General features: G+C 51.4%; 1 protein-coding gene across 5 annotated transcripts in view; it reads left to right on the top strand.

Moving 5' to 3' along the window:
• The first annotated feature begins 21,262 nt into the window (after nucleotides 1-21,262).
• The window catches only part of ZNF362 (zinc finger protein 362), a 60,604-nt gene continuing 59,078 nt past the window's right edge, over nucleotides 21,263-22,788 (top strand). For 2 of the 5 annotated variants that reach the window (XM_083161776.1, XM_083161775.1), the window contains exon 1: nucleotides 22,188-22,444. In XM_083161776.1, the coding sequence (XP_083017902.1) occupies nucleotides 22,266-22,444 (179 nt within the window). In that variant the 5' untranslated portion in view covers nucleotides 22,188-22,265. Of the gene's footprint in view, nucleotides 21,458-22,187; nucleotides 22,445-22,788 lie in introns of those variants that run through there. The other 3 variants (XM_083161779.1, XM_083161777.1, XM_083161778.1) reach the window with 3 other exon arrangements.

The following is a 22,788-nucleotide window of genomic DNA, read 5'->3' as shown; positions in this document are numbered from 1 at the left end:
TTTACAAATTTCCTTTAGTAAATTTCCCCCTAAGGTTCATCTTTACTGAAATACTTTATCAATGATGCATCACCAGCAGCGTCACGGTGTCACCGCTCTGCCCAGTGCTCACAGACTGCTGTCCGCCATCTCCTTCTGATCACAACGTGGTCTGCGGGTATGGATCATTTGGTCTACAACAAGCATTGGGTCGACACCATTAGGTGGACATGGGGAAAGGTCGACGTGGGTCTAGGTTGACATGGGTGAAGGTCGACGTGGCTTTAGTCTACGTGTCATTAGGTTGACATAATGATTATGTTGACATGGGCAAATGTCGACAGTCAAAAGGTCGGAATGGGATTTTTCTCTGTTTTTTACCCAAATGTCGACACAGTCGACATTGACACAGGTTAAAATGCACCGCGTCCCCTCGCATGGCTCAATGTGCTTGCCATGCTTCGGACATGGTGCCTCGCTACCCATGGCACACCCAAGTGGATGGTAGGGCATGAAATACCGCCTGTCAAAAAACAGTGAAAAACCCCATGTAGACCCCTTTTGACTGTCGACCTTGCACATGTCGACCTAATGCTTGTTTCTACCTAAAGCCATGTCGACCTAAAGACACGTCCACCTAGACCCATGTTGACCTTGACCCATGTCGACCTTTCCCGATGTCGACCTAATGGTGTCGACCATCAAGTTGCAGGGTTGCTTACCATCCAGGAATGGCCAAAAATCAGGCCCCCCCTCCCGGCCCCCCCGTAAAGGTGGGCAACCCTCCCAGATTCTGAGGGACCCCTGCTCCCCCCCCCCCTGACCGCGGCGTTTAGATAACCTGATTTGCCGATCTCTGTGAGGGGGCGGGGCTAAAGTGCCATAATCACGTCATTTAGCACCCCCCCCCCCCCCCCCCCGAGATAGGCAAACCAGTCATTTTCCAGGATGGGGGTGGGGCTTAATGACGGCACGTTCAAGCCCTGCCCCCAATTCTTGCTGAAAGTCTCCTCTCTGGGCTTCTCCCGGAGAACCTGTCATGTTGTAGTATCCCCTGTGACGGACAGTGCCTCACATTGCCGACATTGTAGTATCCCCTGTGACAGGCAGTGCCTCACATTGCCGACATTGTAGTATCCCCTGTGATAGATAGTGCCTCACATTGCCGACATTGTAGTATCCCCTGTGACAGACAGTGCCTCACATTGCCGACATTGTAGTATCCCCTGTGACAGACAGTGCCTCACATTGCCGACATTGTAGTATCCCCTGTGACAGACAGTGCCTCACATTGCCGACATTGTAGTATCCCCTGTGACAGACAGTGCCTCACATTGCCGACATTGTAGTATCCCCTGTGATAGATAGTGCCTCATATTGCCGACATTGTAGTATCCCCTGTGACAGACAGTGCCTGACATTGCCGACATTGTAGTATCCCCTGTGACAGACAGTGCCTCACATTGCCGACTCCCAGCGTTTCCCCGGACACTCCCAGCGTTTCCCCGGACACTCCCAGCGTTTCCCCGGACACTCCCAGCGTTTCCCCCCGGACACTCCCAGCGTTTCCCCCCTGACACTCCCAGCGTTTCCCCCCTGACACTCCCAGCGTTTCCCCCCTGACACTCCCAGCGTTTCCCCCCTGACACTCCCAGCGTTTCCCCGGACACTCCCAGCGTTTAGCCTGACACTCCCGGCGATTTAATTGGCACTCCCAGCGTTTCCCTGACACTCCCAGCGTTTCCCCCGGACACTCCCAGCGTTTCCCCTGACACTCCCAGCTTTCCCACGAACACTCCCAGCGTTTCCCTTGACACTCCTAGCGTTTCCCCGGACACTCCCACGTTTCCCCTGACACTCCTAGCGTTTCCCCGGACACTCCCAGCGTTTCCCCGAACAAATCCCATTAAACCGCGGTTACTTCCCCAGACGCCAACTTCCTGTCAATCACCTTGGGAATGACTAACACAGGGAATGCGCATTGTGAGCCACACGCAGTTCATCGATAAACCACGGTCAGGTCTGAATGAGGCTGATTGTGAATTTATTATTATGAAATCAATATTATTTTGATCCCTAAATGTGGCAGTGCCCCTAGGCCAGTGCCTGCTGTGCCTATGTGGTAACCTGGCACTGCATGTGGGCCTCAGTGACATCTCATAACACAAATGTCCCGCTAAAGGGACACATGAGAGAAGGATATGGCTGACCTGGGGCGTATCGTGATCATGCTAAGTACATGTAAAACAGCCCGGAGCGAGGTGCACTCGCCCTACATGCCTGTCCTGTCATGCTGTACCTGCAACCAGTTACACTTCCTCCTTCCCAGCTCCCCTCGTACAGAGGCTCCAGATACTTCCAAAGGGCGTTCCCATACCTCCCAGCATGCCCCTCTCCAGGGGGACACAGTGCTCTGCTCCTGGGCTTCCCTGGTAATGTATGATTGCCAGCACCTGTGGTGACACCTTTCTTATCAGTTACCTAGCTCCCCACAGGTGCTGGCAATCCTACATTATCCATACCTCCCAGCATGCCCCTCTCCAGGAGGACACAATGCTCTGCACCTGGGCTTCCCTGGTAATGTATGATTGCCAGCACCTGTGGTGACACCTTTCTTCTCAGTTACCTAGCTCCCCACAGGTGCTGGCAATCATACATTATCCATACCTCCCAGCATGCCCCTCTCCAGGAGGACACAATGCTCTGTTCCTGGTCTTCCCTGGTAATGTATGATTGCCAGCACCTGTGGAGACACCTTTCTTATCAGTTACCTAGCTCCCCACAGGTGCTGGCAATCATACATTATCCTTACCTCCCAGCATGCCCCTCTCCAGGGGGACACAGTGCTCTGTTCCTGGGCTTCCCTGGTAATATAGGATTGCCAGCACCTGTGGTGACACCTTTCTTATCAGTTACCTAGCTCCCCACAGGTGCTGGCAATCATACATTATCCATACCTCCCAGCATGCCCCTCTCCAGGGGGACACAGTGCTCTGTTCCTGGGCTTCCCTGGTAATATAGGATTGCCAGCACCTGTGGTGACACCTTTCTTATCAGTTACCTAGCTCCCCACAGGTGCTGGCAATCCTACATTATCCATACCTCCCAGCATGCCCCTCTCCAGGAGGACACAATGCTCTGCACCTGGGCTTCCCTGGTAATGTATGATTGCCAGCACCTGTGGTGACACCTTTCTTCTCAGTTACCTAGCTCCCCACAGGTGCTGGCAATCATACATTATCCATACCTCCCAGCATGCCCCTCTCCAGGAGGACACAATGCTCTGTTCCTGGTCTTCCCTGGTAATGTATGATTGCCAGCACCTGTGGAGACACCTTTCTTATCAGTTACCTAGCTCCCCACAGGTGCTGGCAATCATACATTATCCTTACCTCCCAGCATGCCCCTCTCCAGGGGGACACAGTGCTCTGTTCCTGGGCTTCCCTGGTAATATAGGATTGCCAGCACCTGTGGTGACACCTTTCTTATCAGTTACCTAGCTCCCCACAGGTGCTGGCAATCATACATTATCCATACCTCCCAGCATGCCCCTCTCCAGGGGGACACAGTGCTCTGTTCCTGGGCTTCCCTGGTAATATAGGATTGCCAGCACCTGTGGTGACACCTTTCTTATCAGTTACCTAGCTCCCCACAGGTGCTGGCAATCCTACATTATCCATACCTCCCAGCATGCCCCTCTCCAGGAGGACACAATGCTCTGCACCTGGGCTTCCCTGGTAATGTATGATTGCCAGCACCTGTGGTGACACCTTTCTTCTCAGTTACCTAGCTCCCCACAGGTGCTGGCAATCATACATTATCCATACCTCCCAGCATGCCCCTCTCCAGGAGGACACAATGCTCTGTTCCTGGTCTTCCCTGGTAATGTATGATTCCCAGCACCTGTGGTGACACCTTTCTTCTCAGTTACCTAGCTCCCCACAGGTGCTGGCAATCATACATTATCCTTACCTCCCAGCATGCCCCTCTCCAGGGGGACACAGTGCTCTGTTCCTGGGCTTCCCTGGTAATATAGGATTGCCAGCACCTGTGGTGACACCTTTCTTATCAGTTACCTAGCTCCCCACAGGTGCTGGCAATCATACATTATCCATACCTCCCAGCATGCCCCTCTCCAGGGGGACACAGTGCTCTGTTCCTGGGCTTCCCTGGTAATATAGGATTGCCAGCACCTGTGGTGACACCTTTCTTATCAGTTACCTAGCTCCCCACAGGTGCTGGCAATCATACATTATCCATACCTCCCAGCATGCCCCTCTCCAGGGGAACACAGTGCTCTGTTCCTGGGCTTCCCTGGTAATGTATGATTGCCAGCACCTGTGGTGACACCTTTCTTATCAGTTACCTAGCTCCCCACAGGTGCTGGCAATCATACATTATCCATACCTCCCAGCATGCCTCTCTCCAGGAGGACACAATGCTCTGTTCCTGGGCTTCCCTGGTAATGTATGATTGCCAGCACCTGTGGTGACACCTTTCTTATCAGTTACCTAGCTCCCCACAGGTGCTGGCAATCATACATTATCCATACCTCCCAGCATGCCTCTCTCCAGGAGGACACAATGCTCTGTTCCTGGGCTTCCCTGGTAATGTATGATTGCCAGCACCTGTGGTGACACCTTTCTTATCAGTTACCTAGCTCCCCACAGGTGCTGGGAATCATACATTATCCATACCTCCCAGCATGCCCCTCTCCAGGAGGACACAATGCTCTGTTCCTGGGCTTCCCTGGTAATGTATGATTGCCAGCACCTGTGGTGACACCTTTCTTATCAGTTACCTAGCTCCCCACAGGTGCTGGCAATCATACATTATCCATACCTCCCAGCATGCCCTTCTCCAGGAGGACACAATGCTCTGTTCCTGGGCTTCCCTGGTAATGTATGATTGCCAGCACCTGTGGTGACACCGTTCTTATCAGTTACCCAGCTCCCCACAGGTGCTGGCAATCATACCTTATCCATACCTCCCAGCATGCCCCTCTCCAGGAGGACACAATGCTCTACTCCTGGACTTCCCTGGTAATGTATGATTGCCAGCACCTGTGGTGACACCTTTCTTATCAGTTACCTAGCTCCCTACAGGTGCTGGTAATCATACATTATCCATACCTCCCAGCATGCCCCTCTCCAGGAGGACACAATGCTCTGCTCCTGGACTTCCCTGGTAATGTATGATTGCCAGCACCTGTGGTGACACCTTTCTTATCAGTTACTTAGCTCCCCACAGGTGCTGGCAATCATACATTATCCATACCTACCAGCATGCCCTTCTCCATAAGAAAGGTGTCACCACAGGTGATGGTAATCATACATTACCAGGGAAGCCCAGGAGCAGAGCATTGTGTCCTCCTGGATAGGGGCATGCTGGGAGGTATGGATAATGTATGATTGGCAGCACCTGTGGGGAGCTAGGTAACTGATAAGAAAGGTGTCACCTAGGGTTACCACCTAGTCCCTTTTAATTCCGGACACATGTTAATTACACAGGTTCTGTGGCAGTTTAAAATCAGGTGAAGTGGAGTCTTGAAGTCAGCCAGCCACAGAACCTGTGTAATTAATATGTGTCCGGAATTAAAGGGACTAGGTGGTAACCCTAGTGTCACCACAGGTGCTGGCAATCATACATTACCAGGGAAGCCCAGGAACAGAGCACTGTGTCCTCCTGGAGAGGGGCATGCTAGGAGGTATGGATAATGTATGATTGCCAGCACCTGTGGGGAGCTAGGTAACTGATAAGAAAGGTGTCACCACAGGTGCTGGCAATCCTACATTACCAGGGAAGCCCAGGAACAGAGCATTGTGTCCTCCTGGAGAGGGGCATGCTGGGAGGTATGGATAATGTATGATTGCCAGCACCTGTGGGGAGCTAGGTAACTGGTAAGAAAGGTGTCACCACAGGTGTTGGCAATCATACATTACCAGGGAAGCCCAGGAACAGAGCGCTGTGTCCTCCTGGAGAGGGGCATGCTGGGAGGTATGGATAATGTATGATTGCCAGCACCTGTGGGGAGCTAGGTAACTGATAAGAAAGGTGTCACCACAGGTGCTGCAATCCTACATTACCAGGGGAGCCCAGGAACAGAGCATTGTGTCCTCCTGGAGAGGGGCATGCTGGGAGGTATGGATAATGTAGGATTGCCCGCACCTGTGGGGAGCTAGGTAACTGATAAGAAAGGTGTCTCCACAGGTGCTGACAATCATACATTACCAGGGAAGCCCAGGAACAGAGCGCTGTGTCCTCCTGGAGAGGGGCATGCTGGGAGGTATGGATAATGTATGATTGCCATCACCTGTGGGGAGCTAGGTAACTGATAAGAAAGGTGTCACCACAGGTGCTGCAATCCTACATTACCAGGGGAGCCCAGGAACAGAGCATTGTGTCCTCCTGGAGAGGGGCATGCTGGGAGGTATGGATAATGTATGATTGCCAGCACCTGTGGGGAGCTAGGTAACTGATAAGAAAGGTGTCACCACAGGTGATGGCAATCATACATTACCAGGGAAGCCCAGGAACAGAGCATTGTGTCCCCCTGGAGAGGGGCATGCTGGGAGGTATGGATAATGTATGATTGCCAGCACCTGTGGGGAGCTAGGTAACTGATAAGAAAGGTGTCACCACAGGTGCTGGCAATCATACATTACCAGGGAAGCCCAGGAGCAGAGCACTGTGTCCTCCTGGAGAGGGGCATGCTGGGAGGTGTGCGTTCCTAGGAATCCTTCCCCGTCATACAAACACTGGGGCCTACTGGGTAGGGATGGCCATCGGCACATCCCCCATCGATGGTTGCCATTGATGGCTTCTAGAGCAGGAACTATCGATGGCTATAAACCATTCTACCGCACACCATCGATGGTTCCTTCCATTGCTTAGCCGCGCATGCGCAGAGCAACGGGAAGGGTCGCTGCGGGCAGCCTGCTCGGCCGGGATCCGCACGCATGCGCAGAAGAAACTTTAGCTATCAATCCAGTTTAACTATCTTTTGCGCATGCGCGCACCTTCCGGCGGGGCGGGCCTCCCGCAGCGATGCCGCTGGACGCAATGGTGCCGCACACGCACCCACAACTTTTACCATCGGAAGCCATCCATCGATGGCATAAAACTATTCGACCATCCACTATCGATGCCCAAAACATTGAGCACTAGGTCCCAACCATCGATGTTTTGGGAATATCGATAGTCGATGGCCATCCCTACTACTGGGCAGGGACATGTATCAGCCGGGGCCACACACATACACGGGCCACACAAAGACACACACACATGGGCCACACACACACACACTGGGGTCTACTGGGCAGGGAAATGTATCAGCCTGGGCCACACACACACACGCACAGGCCACACACGGGCCACACACACACGGGCCACACACACATGGGCCATACACAGACAGGGACCTACTAGGCAGGGAGATGTATCAGCCTGGGCCACACACACACACACACAGTGGATGGATGGATGGATACCTTTTTTTACCTTTCAGCGATGTGTGTGCATGTCACATGCATGTCACATGACCGCGGCAGGGTCGTCTCATAGCGATGTCTGGAGAGGCGCTGGGCTGTGCCTGTACGGTGGCAATAGTAACACAAGCTACGGTTACACGGAGACAGATGGTAATTAATGACTGGCCGCACCCTCAGACCACACTCATGACCTGTATTAGAGAAAGGAGAGGACGGCGTTAGTGTCATTTGTGTCCTTTATATATTTGGCGCCACAAGGGGTCGACAGCGCCTTACTAATAGTGTAGATGGAAGTGACTCACAGCACAGAGTGTTTCAGCACATGGATCTGGTGCACACACACTCTTAGTGAAATGAATCCGTTCCCTGCCCCAGCGGTCAGGTTTTGTGTATGCGCATATGCGGGATGCAGTCAATTTGCCGGCGGTCGGGATCCCGGCGGTCGGAATCCCGACTGCCGAAATCCCGAAACAGGGGTGTGTTCTTGCTGGGAAGGGGCATGGCCACACAATAGTACCCCCAATTCAAATTATGCCACACCAGCTGACATCATAGCTGAGGTTCATAAGGTGGACAGGGTCATTAGGTGGACAGGGTCATTAGGTGGACATGTTCATAAGGTGGACAGGGTCATTAGGTGGACAGGTTCATAAGGTGGACAGGGTCATTAGGTGGACAGGGTCATTAGGTGGACAGGGTCATTAGGTGGACAGGGTCATTAGGTGGACATGTTCATAAGGTGGACAGGGTCATAAGGTGGACAGGTTCATTAGGTGGACAGGGTCATAAGGTGGACAGGTTCATAAGGTGGACAGGTTCATAAGGTGGACAGGTTCATAAGGTGGACAGGTTCATAAGGTGGACAGGGTCATAAGGTGGACAGGGTCATTAGGTGGACAGGTTCATTAGGTGGACAGGGTCATTAGGTGGACAGGTTCATAAGGTGGACAGGGTCATAAGGTGGACAGGGTCATTAGGTGGACAGGTTCATTAGGTGGACAGGGTCATTAGGTGGACAGGTTCATAAGGTGGACAGGGTCATAAGGTGGACAGGTTCATAAGGTGGACAGGGTCATTAGGTGGACAGGTTCATAAGGTGGACAGGGTCATTAGGTGGACAGGTTCATTAGGTGGACAGGGTCATAAGGTGGACAGGTTCATAAGGTGGACAGGGTCATTAGGTGGACAGGGTCATTAGGTGGACAGGTTCATTAGGTGGACAGGGTCATTAGGTGGACAGGTTCATAAGGTGGACAGGGTCATTAGGTGGACAGGGTCATAAGGTGGACAGGTTCATAAGGTGGACAGGGTCATTAGGTGGACAGGTTCATAAGGTGGACAGGGTCATTAGGTGGACAGGGTCATAAGGTGGACAGGGTCATTAGGTGGACAGGTTCATAAGGTGGACAGGGTCATTAGGTGGACAGGGTCATTAGGTGGACAGGTTCATAAGGTGGACAGGTTCATAAGGTGGACAGGATCATTAGGTGGACAGGGTCATAAGGTGGACAGGGTCATAAGGTGGACAGGGTCATAAGGTGGACAGGGTCATAAGGTGGACAGGTTCATAAGGTGGACAGGGTCATAAGGTGGACAGGTTCATTAGGTGGACAGGTTCATAAGGTGGACAGGGTCATTAGGTGGACAGGTTCATAAGGTGGACAGGGTCATTAGGTGGACAGGGTCATTAGGTGGACAGGGTCATTAGGTGGACAGGGTCATTAGGTGGACATGTTCATAAGGTGGACAGGGTCATAAGGTGGACAGGTTCATTAGGTGGACAGGGTCATAAGGTGGACAGGTTCATAAGGTGGACAGGTTCATAAGGTGGACAGGGTCATAAGGTGGACAGGGTCATTAGGTGGACAGGTTCATTAGGTGGACAGGGTCATTAGGTGGACAGGTTCATAAGGTGGACAGGGTCATAAGGTGGACAGGGTCATTAGGTGGACAGGTTCATTAGGTGGACAGGGTCATTAGGTGGACAGGTTCATTAGGTGGACAGGGTCATAAGGTGGACAGGTTCATAAGGTGGACAGGGTCATTAGGTGGACAGGGTCATTAGGTGGACAGGTTCATTAGGTGGACAGGGTCATTAGGTGGACAGGTTCATAAGGTGGACAGGGTCATTAGGTGGACAGGGTCATAAGGTGGACAGGTTCATAAGGTGGACAGGGTCATTAGGTGGACAGGTTCATAAGGTGGACAGGGTCATTAGGTGGACAGGGTCATAAGGTGGACAGGGTCATTAGGTGGACAGGTTCATAAGGTGGACAGGGTCATTAGGTGGACAGGGTCATTAGGTGGACAGGTTCATAAGGTGGACAGGTTCATAAGGTGGACAGGATCATTAGGTGGACAGGGTCATAAGGTGGACAGGGTCATAAGGTGGACAGGGTCATAAGGTGGACAGGGTCATTAGGTGGACAGGTTCATAAGGTGGACAGGATCATTAGGTGGACAGGGTCATAAGGTGGACAGGTTCATAAGGTGGACAGGTTCATAAGGTGGACAGGGTCATTAGGTGGACAGGGTCATAAGGTGGACAGGGTCATTAGGTGGACAGGGTCATTAGGTGGACAGGTTCATAAGGTGGACAGGGTCATAAGGTGGACAGGGTCATTAGGTGGACAGGTTCATAAGGTGGACAGGGTCATTAGGTGGACAGGTTCATTAGGTGGACAGGGTCATTAGGTGGACAGGTTCATAAGGTGGACAGGGTCATTAGGTGGACAGGGTCATAAGGTGGACAGGTTCATAAGGTGGACAGGGTCATTAGGTGGACAGGTTCATAAGGTGGACAGGGTCATTAGGTGGACAGGGTCATAAGGTGGACAGGGTCATTAGGTGGACAGGTTCATAAGGTGGACAGGGTCATTAGGTGGACAGGGTCATTAGGTGGACAGGTTCATAAGGTGGACAGGTTCATAAGGTGGACAGGGTCATTAGGTGGACAGGGTCATAAGGTGGACAGGGTCATAAGGTGGACAGGGTCATTAGGTGGACAGGGTCATAAGGTGGACAGGGTCATTAGGTGAACATGTTCATAAGGTGGACAGGTTCATAAGGTGGACAGGTTCATAAGGTGGACAGGGTCATTAGGTGGACAGGGTCATAAGGTGGACAGGGTCATTAGGTGGACAGGGTCATTAGGTGGACATGTTCATAAGGTGGACAGGGTCATAAGGTGGACAGGGTCATTAGGTGGACAGGTTCATAAGGTGGACAGGGTCATAAGGTGGACAGGGTCATTAGGTGGACAGGTTCATAAGGTGGACAGGGTCATTAGGTGGACAGGGTCATTAGGTGGACAGGGTCATTAGGTGGACATGGTCATAAGGTGGACAGGGTCATTAGGTGGACAGGGTCATTAGGTGGACAGGGTCATAAGGTGGACAGGGTCATTAGGTGGACAGGGTCATTAGGTGGACAGGTTCATAAGGTGGACAGGGTCATTAGGTGGACAGGGTCATTAGGTGGACAGGTTCATAAGGTGGACAGGGTCATTAGGTGGACATGTTCATAAGGTGGACAGGGTCATAAGGTGGACAGGTTCATAAGGTGGACAGGGTCATTAGGTGGACAGGGTCATTAGGTGGACAGGGTCATTAGGTGGACAGGTTCATAAGGTGGACAGGGTCATTAGGTGGACATGTTCATAAGGTGGACAGGGTCATAAGGTGGACAGGTTCATAAGGTGGACAGGGTCATTAGGTGGACAGGGTCATAAGGTGGACAGGTTCATAAGGTGGACAGGGTCATAAGGTGGACAGGGTCATAAGGTGGACAGGGTCATTAGGTGGACAGGTTCATAAGGTGGACAGGTTCATAAGGTGGACAGGGTCATTAGGTGGACAGGTTCATAAGGTGGACAGGTTCATAAGGTGGACAGGGTCATTAGGTGGACAGGGTCATAAGGTGGACAGGGTCATTAGGTGGACAGGTTCATAAGGTGGACAGGGTCATTAGGTGGACAGGGTCATAAGGTGGACAGGGTCATAAGGTGGACAGGGTCATTAGGTGGACAGGGTCATAAGGTGGACAGGGTCATTAGGTAGACATGTTCATAAGGTGGACAGGGTCATTAGGTGGACAGGTTCATAAGGTGGACAGGTTCATAAGGTGGACAGGGTCATTAGGTGGACAGGGTCATTAGGTGGACAGGGTCATAAGGTGGACAGGTTCATAAGGTGGACAGGGTCATAAGGTGGACAGGGTCATTAGGTGGACAGGGTCATAAGGTGGACAGGGTCATAAGGTGGACAGGGTCATAAGGTGGACAGGTTCATAAGGTGGACAGGGTCATTAGGTGGACAGGGTCATTAGGTGGACAGGGTCATTAGGTGGACAGGGTCATAAGGTGGACAGGGTCATTAGGTGGACATGTTCATAAGGTGGATAGGGTCATTAGGTGGACAGGTTCATAAGGTGGACAGGGTCATTAGGTCGACAGTGAAAAAGTTAACTTTTTTTTTTTACCCTTATGTCCTAGTGGATGGTAGAGCATGAAATACTACCTAAAGTCTTGTTGACCTTACTGCATGTCGACCTAAAGTCATGTCGATCTGCTTAGTGGTGACCCAATGACCGTATCCCGCCTCCATCGCCACCCTCTTCTGTGCCCCATTCATCAGCCCTCACCCCATGGCCAGTATATATCTATAGGGTGAGAAGGATATAAGGGTATACACGAACATGGTGAGGGGTATACAGCAGTGTGAGGAGGGGGAGGATCAGAGCCGGCCCTAGCCTAAATGATGCCCTAGGCAAGATTTTGGCTGGTGCCCCCTAGCACCGCCACTAGTTCCACCTCTGACCCTGCTCCCCTTTCCCAGCACCATCAACCCTCATCATAGCAGTCATCATTTTGGTGCTCCTACCAGCAATATTTTAAATAGAAACAGTGCACACATTCGGTGCGTAGCCCAAACAAGGGTGTGTTCTTGCTGGGAAGGGGCATGGCCACACAATAGTACCCCCAATTGAAATGATGCTACACAGTAGTGCAACTTTATTCACATTATATCATGCGATGGTGTCCCTTATTCCCATTACATCACACAGTAGTGCCACTTTATTCACATTATATCAGGCGATGGTGTCCCTTATTCATGTTACATCACACAGTAGTACCACTTTACCTTATATACATTACTCCTCACATTATTCCCTTAGAAAAAAATCATGAGAAAATATTGTATTTTAAGCACCTCCATGGCCACACTGCAACCCAGCACAAAGCAGTGTGTGCTGGGCAGAGGAGAAGAGCTGCAGCTGCTGCTGTCACTCAAGGGGAAGGGGCCCAGGGCCCCCACTGGACCCTTCCATCAGACTTTGGCCTGGCTACCCCCTACCCCTTTCTCTTGGCACCCCTGATAATACCACGCAGTAATGCCCCTTACGCATGACACACATTATAAATGTCCTTATAACCATAATGCCCCTTACACATTATGCCAACCTTTATTAATGCCCTTCGTACACATAATGACACATATAATGCCCCTTACACATATGTTGCACATTATTAATGCCCTTATACACCTGACACACATAATGCCTGTTACACATATGTCGCACATTATTAATACCCTTATACACATGACACACATGCCTGCTACACATATGTCATACATTATTAATGCATTTATACATGACACACATAATGCCCCTTACACATATGCCGAACACTATTGCACAACCAACCCACCCGCAGACAGCACTCGCACAGCCGCTAACACTGTGACCTCTGCCTTTGCTTGGATACAGATGTTTCCTCATCCATCTTGTCTCAATAGGCCATGCAGCTCCTGGCCAGTTCTGCTAACGTTGCCTTTTTTGCTGAAAATTTGTCTTATTTGCATTGTTATGACCAGCACACACAAGAAGCTTCCGATGATTAAAATAATATGTGGCATGCTTATATTATGTGTGCGACTGTGGCTCTACCTGCATACGGAATGCTATGTTACAGTGATTTCCATGAATACACTATTTCATATGCAGATACAGCCTCACTCACACATAGAATATAGGCATGCTGCATATCATTTTAATCAGCAGAAGCTGCTGGTGCCCCTAGGTATTCCAAAATGCCCTAGGCCAGTGGTTCCCAAACTGTGTGCCTAGGCTCCCTGGAGTGCCTCTGGACACTTGCAGGGGTGCCTTGGGTTGTTGGACCAGGATCAATTCATATTATTTATGGTCAATGTACCAGGCAAAACCAATGCTTGTGGCTGCCAATCATAATATATGTGGACAAACAGGAGCAAATCCTTTCCCTCACCACATAACTGTGACATATAAACACAATGCACTTTAATATTTTTTTTCTGAATTTCTCGATAAGAAGCATTTGGCCTAGGGGTGCCTTGAAAATATTTGGTACTTGTTTCCTAGCACGGCACCCCCGATTTACATCGGGGTGGTCGTGTCGGAAAAATCGGGTCGATCGCATCGCATGCGATTTGGTCGCATGCGATGCGATCGACGCGACCGACCCGATTTTCGACCCGATTTTTTGATTGAATGAAATGTAAATCGGGTCCCTGGGACCCGATTTTACATTGGATTCAATGTAAAATATTCCCTAGACCCCCAAATTTAACGACGTAAACCCCACCCCACGATAGACGCCAACCCGAAGCGTGGCGAGCGCAGCGAGCCCGCGAGGGGCGGCGGTGCGCGTCCTCCGACCTTTTCATTCCCCTACTATCCACGTCGGCGTGGAGTTGAGAATAGAATAGTGTGGCGAGCGCAGCGAGCCACCGAGCCCGAAGCGTGGCGAGCGGCCGCGTATACCTGTGAAGTTATACGCGTCCCCTCACGGGGCTCGCTGCGCTCGCCACGCTTCGGGCTCGGTGGCTCGCTGCGCTCGCCACACTATTCTATTCTCAACTCCACGCCGACGTGGATAGTAGGGGAATGAAAAGGTCGGAGGACGCGCACCGCCGCCCCTCGCGGGCTCGCTGCGCTCGCCACGCTTCGGGTTGGCGTCTATCGTGGGGTGACGACGGGGACATCTATAATGTGAAATGGGTCATATTGGCCCATTTCACATGTTTCACATTTTTTTAAAGGTAAAATATTTTAACATTGAAGCCTATGGGGAAATCGGGGGCATCGCGTCGGTCGCGTCGGGACCAATGTTAATGGTCCCTCCCGACGCGATGCCCCCGATTTTGTACCTTTGCCGGCAAAATGGACCTGATTTCAAAGGAAATCGGGTCCATCGTGTGGATCGTGTACCTTAACTTAAAGGTACACGATCCACAAGATTGTGGCCGTCAGGGCCGGATTAACAATGGACCTGATGGAGCTACAGCTCCAGGCCCATTCTCCAAATAGGCCCATTTTGTAGCTGAGGGTCAGGGCTTTCTAACGAGCCCAGCCCTGCGTCACTAGCCCCCTGGGAACCGGAGATACCGCCAGGCAAACCTGGAACGTTTTCCCCATGGAACCCGCTAATTCCCAACCTCCGACAGGTTCCAACGGCTGCCAGTTCCCCCTCCGGCATCACAGAAGCTCGAGGTTGATCTCAGTCAAACTCAAATCGCTGGGCCTTCAATCTGATACCTGTTCCATATGGATTCATTGGTTCTAGAGATATTGCGGGTAAACCAATTTGTCTTCATTTCTGAAATGTAATTTCATGGCTGTTCATGTTGTTTGAGGGCAGATTTCTCTGGAACCAAACGGCCCAGTTTCACGGGACCAAAATCGTTCGAAGCCTACATGTAAATGGGTCAGTTGGTTCCGAAGATATAGCTGGTTGTTTAAAGGGGAACGTGGGTTTTTTCTCTCCCCCTAACACCAGAAAATGCAGGGACTAGGCTGATGTAAAAGGGGCCAGTCCGGGAATGTCCCTGCATGATCCTGAGACCATATTCCCGGGTAAATCCCTGCATTTTCTGGTATGAAAGGGCCCAGCCCTGCGTCACTAGCCCCCTGGGATGCAGGGCTGCGTCCCAGGGGGACATGCAGTGCTCTGAATACAGCCAGGCAGCCCCCTGCTCTCGGTGGCGGCTGTACCCCAGTTACCGCGAGCATGTATTCCCCCTTGGCAATGATCATGTAATCCCACATGGCAACGAGCATGGAACCCCTGGCAATGAGCATTGAACCCCTGGTAATGAACATGGAACCCCTGGCAATGAACATGTAGTTAAGCAACACTTATGTAGCATAATTTTTAATAGGCATTATGGTGTTTGGCATAATACGTAATGGAGATTATGGTGAGTGGCTTAAAATGTAATGGGCATTATGGTGTAAATTTTGAATGCGCGCCTTTTGCGCGCAATGCCCCTATTTATGAAGCATATTGTGCATTATGGCTCAATCTGTTTAGTATAGTGCAGGCATGTCCAAACTATGGCCCTCCAGCTGTTGTGAAACTACAAGTCCCATTATGCATTGCCACAGTTTTGCTATTAGGGAATGCTAAAACTATGTCAAGGCATGCTGGGACGTGTAGTTTCACAACAGCTGGAGGGCCACTGTTTAGACATGCCTGGTATATTGTGTATGTTAGCTCAATCCATGTGGCAAAATGTGAATTTTGCCTTAATCTGTGTGGCATAACGTGAATTTTGACTCAATCTGTGTGCCATAGTGTGAATTTTGGCTCAATCAGTGTGAATTTTGACTCATTCCATGTGGCATAATGTGTAAGAGGCAAGTACAGTATAATTACTATTGTATTGCATGATTTGTATAAGGGGTATATGGTGTGGTAAATTTAGGTGACCACATAAAAGGTGCTGAAATGTTGTCTACCAAGTTTTTTTTTATGACTGGAGTGCCGCCTCACCCCGCATCAGCATCCTGCGGCTGCACCTTTGGAGTGCACCCTCCAATATATCTCCCTGCATTTTTCTTATGCCAGCCACCTGCCTTTTCCAGGCATATATAATTAGTTGAAAGTATTTACACAAATAGAGACACACCCATGAGCAGACCACCAAAACAGAACACTGGTCACGCCCCCCACATTATTAGGTGCTGGCCACAACCCCTATTATAGCGCATAATAGGCCCTTGATCAGTTTTAGCTCCAGGCCCATTTAGACCTTAATCTGGCTCTGGTGGCCGTGCTAGGAAACAAGTACCAAATATTTTTATGCTCTAGGGCGCCGTGATTCAAAAAAGTTTGGGAACCCCTGCCCTAGGCAATTGCCTAGTTTGCCTATGCCTAAGGCCGGCTCTGGTGAGGATACAGGGTATATATATATACACAGTATGGCCGGTGAGGGGTATATAGCTGGTGTATACAGCAGTTTGAGGGGGACATAGGGGATACAGCAGTGTGAGGAGGGGGAGGATACGTGGTATATATACATATACAGTATGGTCAGTGAGGGGTATATAGCTGGGGTATACAGCAGGGTGAGGGGGACATAGGGGATACAGCAGGGTGAGGATACAGGGTATATATATATACACAGTATGGTCAGTGAGGGGTATATAGCTGGGGTATACAGCAGGGTGAGGGGGACATAAGGGATACAGCAGTGTGAGGAGGGGGAGGATACAGGGTATATATATATATATATATATATATATATACACAGTATGGTGAGTGAGGGGTATATAGCTGGGGTATACAGCAGGGTGAGGGGGACATAGGGGATACAGCAGTGTGAGGAGGGGGAGGATACAGGGTATATATATATATATATATATATATATACAGTATGGTCAGTGAGGAGTATATAGCTGGGGTATACAGCAGGGTGAGGGGGACATAGGGGATACAGCAGTGTGAGGAGGGGGAGGATACAGGGTATATATATACACAGTATGGTCAGTGAGGGGTATATAGCTGGGGTATACAGCAGGGTGAGAGGGACATAGGGGATACAGCAGTGTGAGGAGGGGGAGGATACAGGGTATATATATACACAGTATGGTCAGTGAGGGGTATATAGCTGGGGTATACAGCAGGGTGAGGGGGACATAGAGGATACAGCAGTGTGAGGAGGGGGAGGATACAGGGTATATATATATATATATATATATACAGTATGGTCAGTGAGGGGTATATAGCTGGGGTATACAGCAGGGTGAGGGGGACATAGCGGATACAGCAGTGTGAGGAGGGGGAGGATACAGGGTATATATATATATACAGTATGGTCAGTGAGGGGTATATAGCTGGGGTATACAGCAGGGTGAGGGGGACATAGGGGATACAGCAGTGTGAGGAGGGGGAGGATACAGGGTATATATATATACAGTATAGTCAGTGAGGGGTATATAGCTGGGGTATACAGCAGGGTGAGGGGGACATAGGGGATACAGCAGTGTAAGGAGGGGGAGGATACAGGTTATATATATATATAAATATACAGTATGGTCAGTTAGGGGTATATAGCTGGGGTATACAGCAGGGTGAGGGGGACATAGGGGATACAGCAGTGTGAGGAGGGGGAGGATACAGGGTGTATATATATATATACAGTATGGTCACTGAGGGGTATATAGCTGGGGTATACAGCAGGGTGAGGGGGACATAGGGGATACAGCAGTGTGAGGAGGGGGAGGATACAGGGTATATATATACAGTATGGTCAGTGAGGGGTATATAGCTGGGGTATACAGCAGTGTGAGGGGGACATAGGGGATACAGCAGTGTGAGGAGGGGGAGGATACAGGGTATATATATATATATATATATATACAGTATGGTCAGTGAGGGGTATATAGCTGGGGTATACAGCAGGGTGAGGGGGACATAGGGGATACAGCAGTGTGAGGAGGGGGAGGATACAGGGTATATATATATATATATATATATACAGTATGGTCAGTGAGGGGTATATAGCTGGGGTATACAGCAGGGTGAGGGGGACATAGGGGATACAGCAGTGTGAGGAGGGGGAGGATACAGGGTATATATACAGTACGGTCAGTGAGGGGTATACAGCAGGGTGAGGGGGACATAGGGGATACAGCAGTGTGAGGAGGGGGAGGATACAGGGTATATATATACAGTATGGTCAGTGAGGGGTATATAGCTGGGGTATACAGCAGGGTGAGGGGGACATAGGGGATACAGCAGTGTGAGGAGGGGGAGGATACAGGGTATATATATATACAGTATGGTCAGTGAGGGGTATATAGCTGGGGTATACAGCAGGGTGAGGGGGAAATAGGGGATACAGCAGTGTGAGGAGGGGGAGGATACAGGGTATATATATATATATATACAGTATGGTCAGTGAGGGGTATATAGCTGGGGTATACAGCAGGGTGAGGGGGACATAGGGGATACAGCAGTGTGAGGAGGGGGAGGATACAGGGTATATATATATATACAGTATGGTCAGTGAGGGGTATATAGCTGGGGTATACAGCAGGGTGAGGGGGACATAGGGGATACAGCAGTGTGAGGAGGGGGAGGATACAGGGTATATATACAGTACGGTCAGTGAGGGGTATACAGCAGGGTGAGGGGGACATAGGGGATACAGCAGTGTGAGGAGGGGGAGGATACAGGGTATATATATACAGTATGGTCAGTGAGGGGTATATAGCTGGGGTATACAGCAGGGTGAGGGGGACATAGGGGATACAGCAGTGTGAGGAGGGGGAGGATACAGGGTATATATATATATATACAGTATGGTCAGTGAGGGGTATATAGCTGGGGTATACAGCAGGGTGAGGGGGAAATAGGGGATACAGCAGTGTGAGGAGGGGGAGGATACAGGGTATATATATATATATATATATATATACAGTATGGTCAGTGAGGGGCATATAGCTGGGGTATACAGCAGGGTGAGGGGGACATAGGGGATACAGCAGTGTGAGGAGGGGGAGGATACAGGGTATATATATATATATATATATACAGTATGGTCAGTGAGGGGTATATAGCTGGGGTATACAGCAGGGTGAGGGGGACATAGGGGATACAGCAGTGTGAGGAGGGGGAGGATACAGGGTGTATATATATACAGTATGGTCAGTGAGGGGTATATAGCTGGGGTATACAGCAGGGTGAGGGGGACATAGGGGATACAGCAGTGTGAGGAGGGGGAGGATACAGGGTATATATACAGTATGGTCAGTGAGGGGTATACAGCAGGGTGAGGGGGACATAGGGGATACAGCAGTGTGAGGAGGGGGAGGATACAGGGTATATATATATACAGTATGGTCAGTGAGGGGCATATAGCTGGGGTATACAGCAGGGTGAGGGGGACATAGGGGATACAGCAGTGTGAGGAGGGGGAGGATACGGGGTATATATATATATATATACAGTATAGTCAGTGAGGGGTATATAGCTGGGGTATACAGCAGGGTGAGGGGGACATAGGGGATACAGCAGTGTGAGGAGGGGGAGGATACAGGGTATATATATACAGTATGGTCAGTGAGGGGTATATAGCTGGGGTATACAGCAGGGTGAGGGGGACATAGGGGATACAGCAGGGTGAGGAGGGGGAGGATACAGGGTATATATATACATAGTATGGTCAGTGAGGGGTATATAGCTGGGGTATACAGCAGGGTGAGGGGGACATAGGGGATACAGCAGTGTGAGGAGGGGGAGGATACAGGGTATATATATATACAGTATGGTCAGTGAGGGGTATATAGCTGGGGTATACAGCAGGGTGAGGGGGACATAGGGGATACAGCAGGGTGAGGAGGGGGAGGATACAGGGTATATATATACATAGTATGGTCAGTGAGGGGTATATAGCTGGGGTATACAGCAGGGTGAGGGGGACATAGGGGATACAGCAGTGTGAGGAGGGGGAGGATACAGGGTATATATATATATATATATATATATATACAGTATGGTCAGTGAGGGGTATATAGCTGGGGTATACAGCAGGGTGAGGGGGACATAGGGGATACAGCAGTGTGAGGAGGGGGAGGATACAGGGTATATATATATATATACAGTGTGGTCAGTGAGGGGTATATAGCTGGGGTATACAGCAGGGTGAGGGGGACATAGGGGATACAGCAGTGTGAGGAGGGGGAGGATACAGGGTATATATATATATATATATATATATATACAGTATGGTCAGTGAGGGGTATACAGCAGGGTGAGGGGGACATAGGGGATACAGCAGTGTGAGGAGGGGGAGGATACAGGGTATATATATACAGTATGGTCAGTGAGGGGTATATAGCTGGGGTATACAGCAGGGTGAGGGGGACATAGGGGATACAGCAGTGTGAGGAGGGGGAGGATACAGGGTATATATATATATATATATATATACAGTATGGTCAGTGAGGGGTATATAGCTGGGGTATACAGCAGGGTGAGGGGGACATAGGGGATACAGCAGTGTGAGGAGGGGGAGGATACAGGGTATATATACAGTACGGTCAGTGAGGGGTATACAGCAGGGTGAGGGGGACATAGGGGATACAGCAGTGTGAGGAGGGGGAGGATACAGGGTATATATATACAGTATGGTCAGTGAGGGGTATATAGCTGGGGTATACAGCAGGGTGAGGGGGACATAGGGGATACAGCAGTGTGAGGAGGGGGAGGATACAGGGTATATATATATACAGTATGGTCAGTGAGGGTATATAGCTGGGGTATACAGCAGGGTGAGGGGGACATAGGGGATACAGCAGTGTGAGGAGGGGGAGGATACAGGGTATATATATATACAGTATGGTCAGTGAGGGGTATATAGCTGGGGTATACAGCAGGGTGAGGGGGACATAGGGGATACAGCAGTGTGAGGAGGCACGGAGGCGGGAGGGGGAGCAGGGGGAGGATATTTGGGCACGGGGGGGAGGGCTGCTGGAGAGCTGTGGAGGGAAGGGGGGGCTCCTCCGTGGAAATCTCCGTGTAAATGAGCCGCCGCTGGTGGGTGAATTGTGGGCACGGAGCGGAATAGGCAGAAGTGACCCGCGGCGACCCGGAACCCGCCCAGCGCCCGGTGTCCCCGTCAGGCCGCCGCCGGCCCTGGTGTCTATGTCCGGCCACACATCAGGTCTGTATGCCGGCCTCTTCCCGCGCTGCCGCCCGGTCACCCGGAGAGGGAGGGGGGCGGAGGGGCCCGCAGTTTGGGGGTGCGGAGGGGCCCCGGCTCCCCCATATATGTGCTGGAGATCTGCAGAACATGGCGGCGCTGGGCTCCGGGCTCCTCAGCAGCTGCCATCTTCCCTTTCTTTTGTCTGAGCGTAGAATAAAACTGTCTGAGAATGTGGGAGAGGCGGAGGGGGCAGGATGGGGGGAGGGGGGCACCGGCGGGGGTACCACCGGGGGGGGGGGGGGGGGGGCACTGACGGGGGTACCACCGAGGGGAGGGGGCACTGGCGGGGGTACCACGGGGGGGGGGGGGGGCACTGGCGGAGGTACCACCGGGGGGAGGGGGGCACTGGCGGGGGTACTACCGGGGAAGGGGGACTGACGGGGGTACTATCGGGGAAGGGGGGCACTGGCGGAGGTACCACCGGGGGGGGGAGGTGGATACCACCGGGGGGGAGGGGGCACTGGCGGGGGTACCACGGGGGGGGGGGGGGTAGTGGGGCACTGGCGGGGGTGTTATCTTCAGGAAGGTAGTGGCATCTCCTGGTAGTACTAGCTGGGGCACCACAAGGAAAGGGGGGGGGGGGGGGCGGGGGGCTGTCTAGTGGACCGGCTGGTAGCTATACCAAGAAGAATGGGGGGACTGGCTGGGGGACACCTACAGAAGGGGGACTGAATGGGCGCATCCCCAAAGGGGGGACAGGCCAGGGCCACCTCCATGAGGGGTAGGGAAACTGTCTGGGTCCAGGCTGGTGGCACCACCTGGAAGGATGGGTGGATCTCATAAAGGGGACTGGCTGGGGGCATCACCAAGAAGGGGACATGCCAGGGGCCCTTCCAAGAGGGGATTGTCTGGGGGCAGGAAAGGTAGGAGGGACAGGGCATCTCCTGAGCGGACTGGCTGGGGGCACCTCCAAGAGGAGGGTGAACTGGCTGGGGGCACCTCCAGGTAGGTGGATTTACTGGGAAATCACCAAGACAGGAGGAGGGGAAATATCTGGGGTGGATCGTGTGTGTGGGTGGGGGTGGGGCACCTCACCTCCTGGAGGGTGGATTGGCCATGACCTGTCTTGGGAGGGGGGACTGACTGGGAACACCTCCAGGATGGGTTATTGGACGAGGCATCACAAAGTGGGGTAATATCTCCTGGGTGGGGTAAGGTTACTGTGTGAGGGCACTCACAGGGAGGGGGGGATGTGCAGTCTGCCCCAGAAACTTTATTTCTTTCTCAGTCTGGAGGGTCTGCATGCCAGGGGGCTGCGGTGCAGGATGCTGTGATGTAGGGGGGTGCGC

The sequence above is a fragment of the Crinia signifera genome, chromosome 19, assembly GCF_055691185.1.
Source record: "Crinia signifera chromosome 19, ASM5569118v1, whole genome shotgun sequence".
Classification (NCBI taxonomy): domain Eukaryota; kingdom Metazoa; phylum Chordata; class Amphibia; order Anura; family Myobatrachidae; genus Crinia; species Crinia signifera.
Note: the sequence above shows the minus strand (reverse complement) of the source record. Positions and strands in the feature narration are given on the sequence as shown.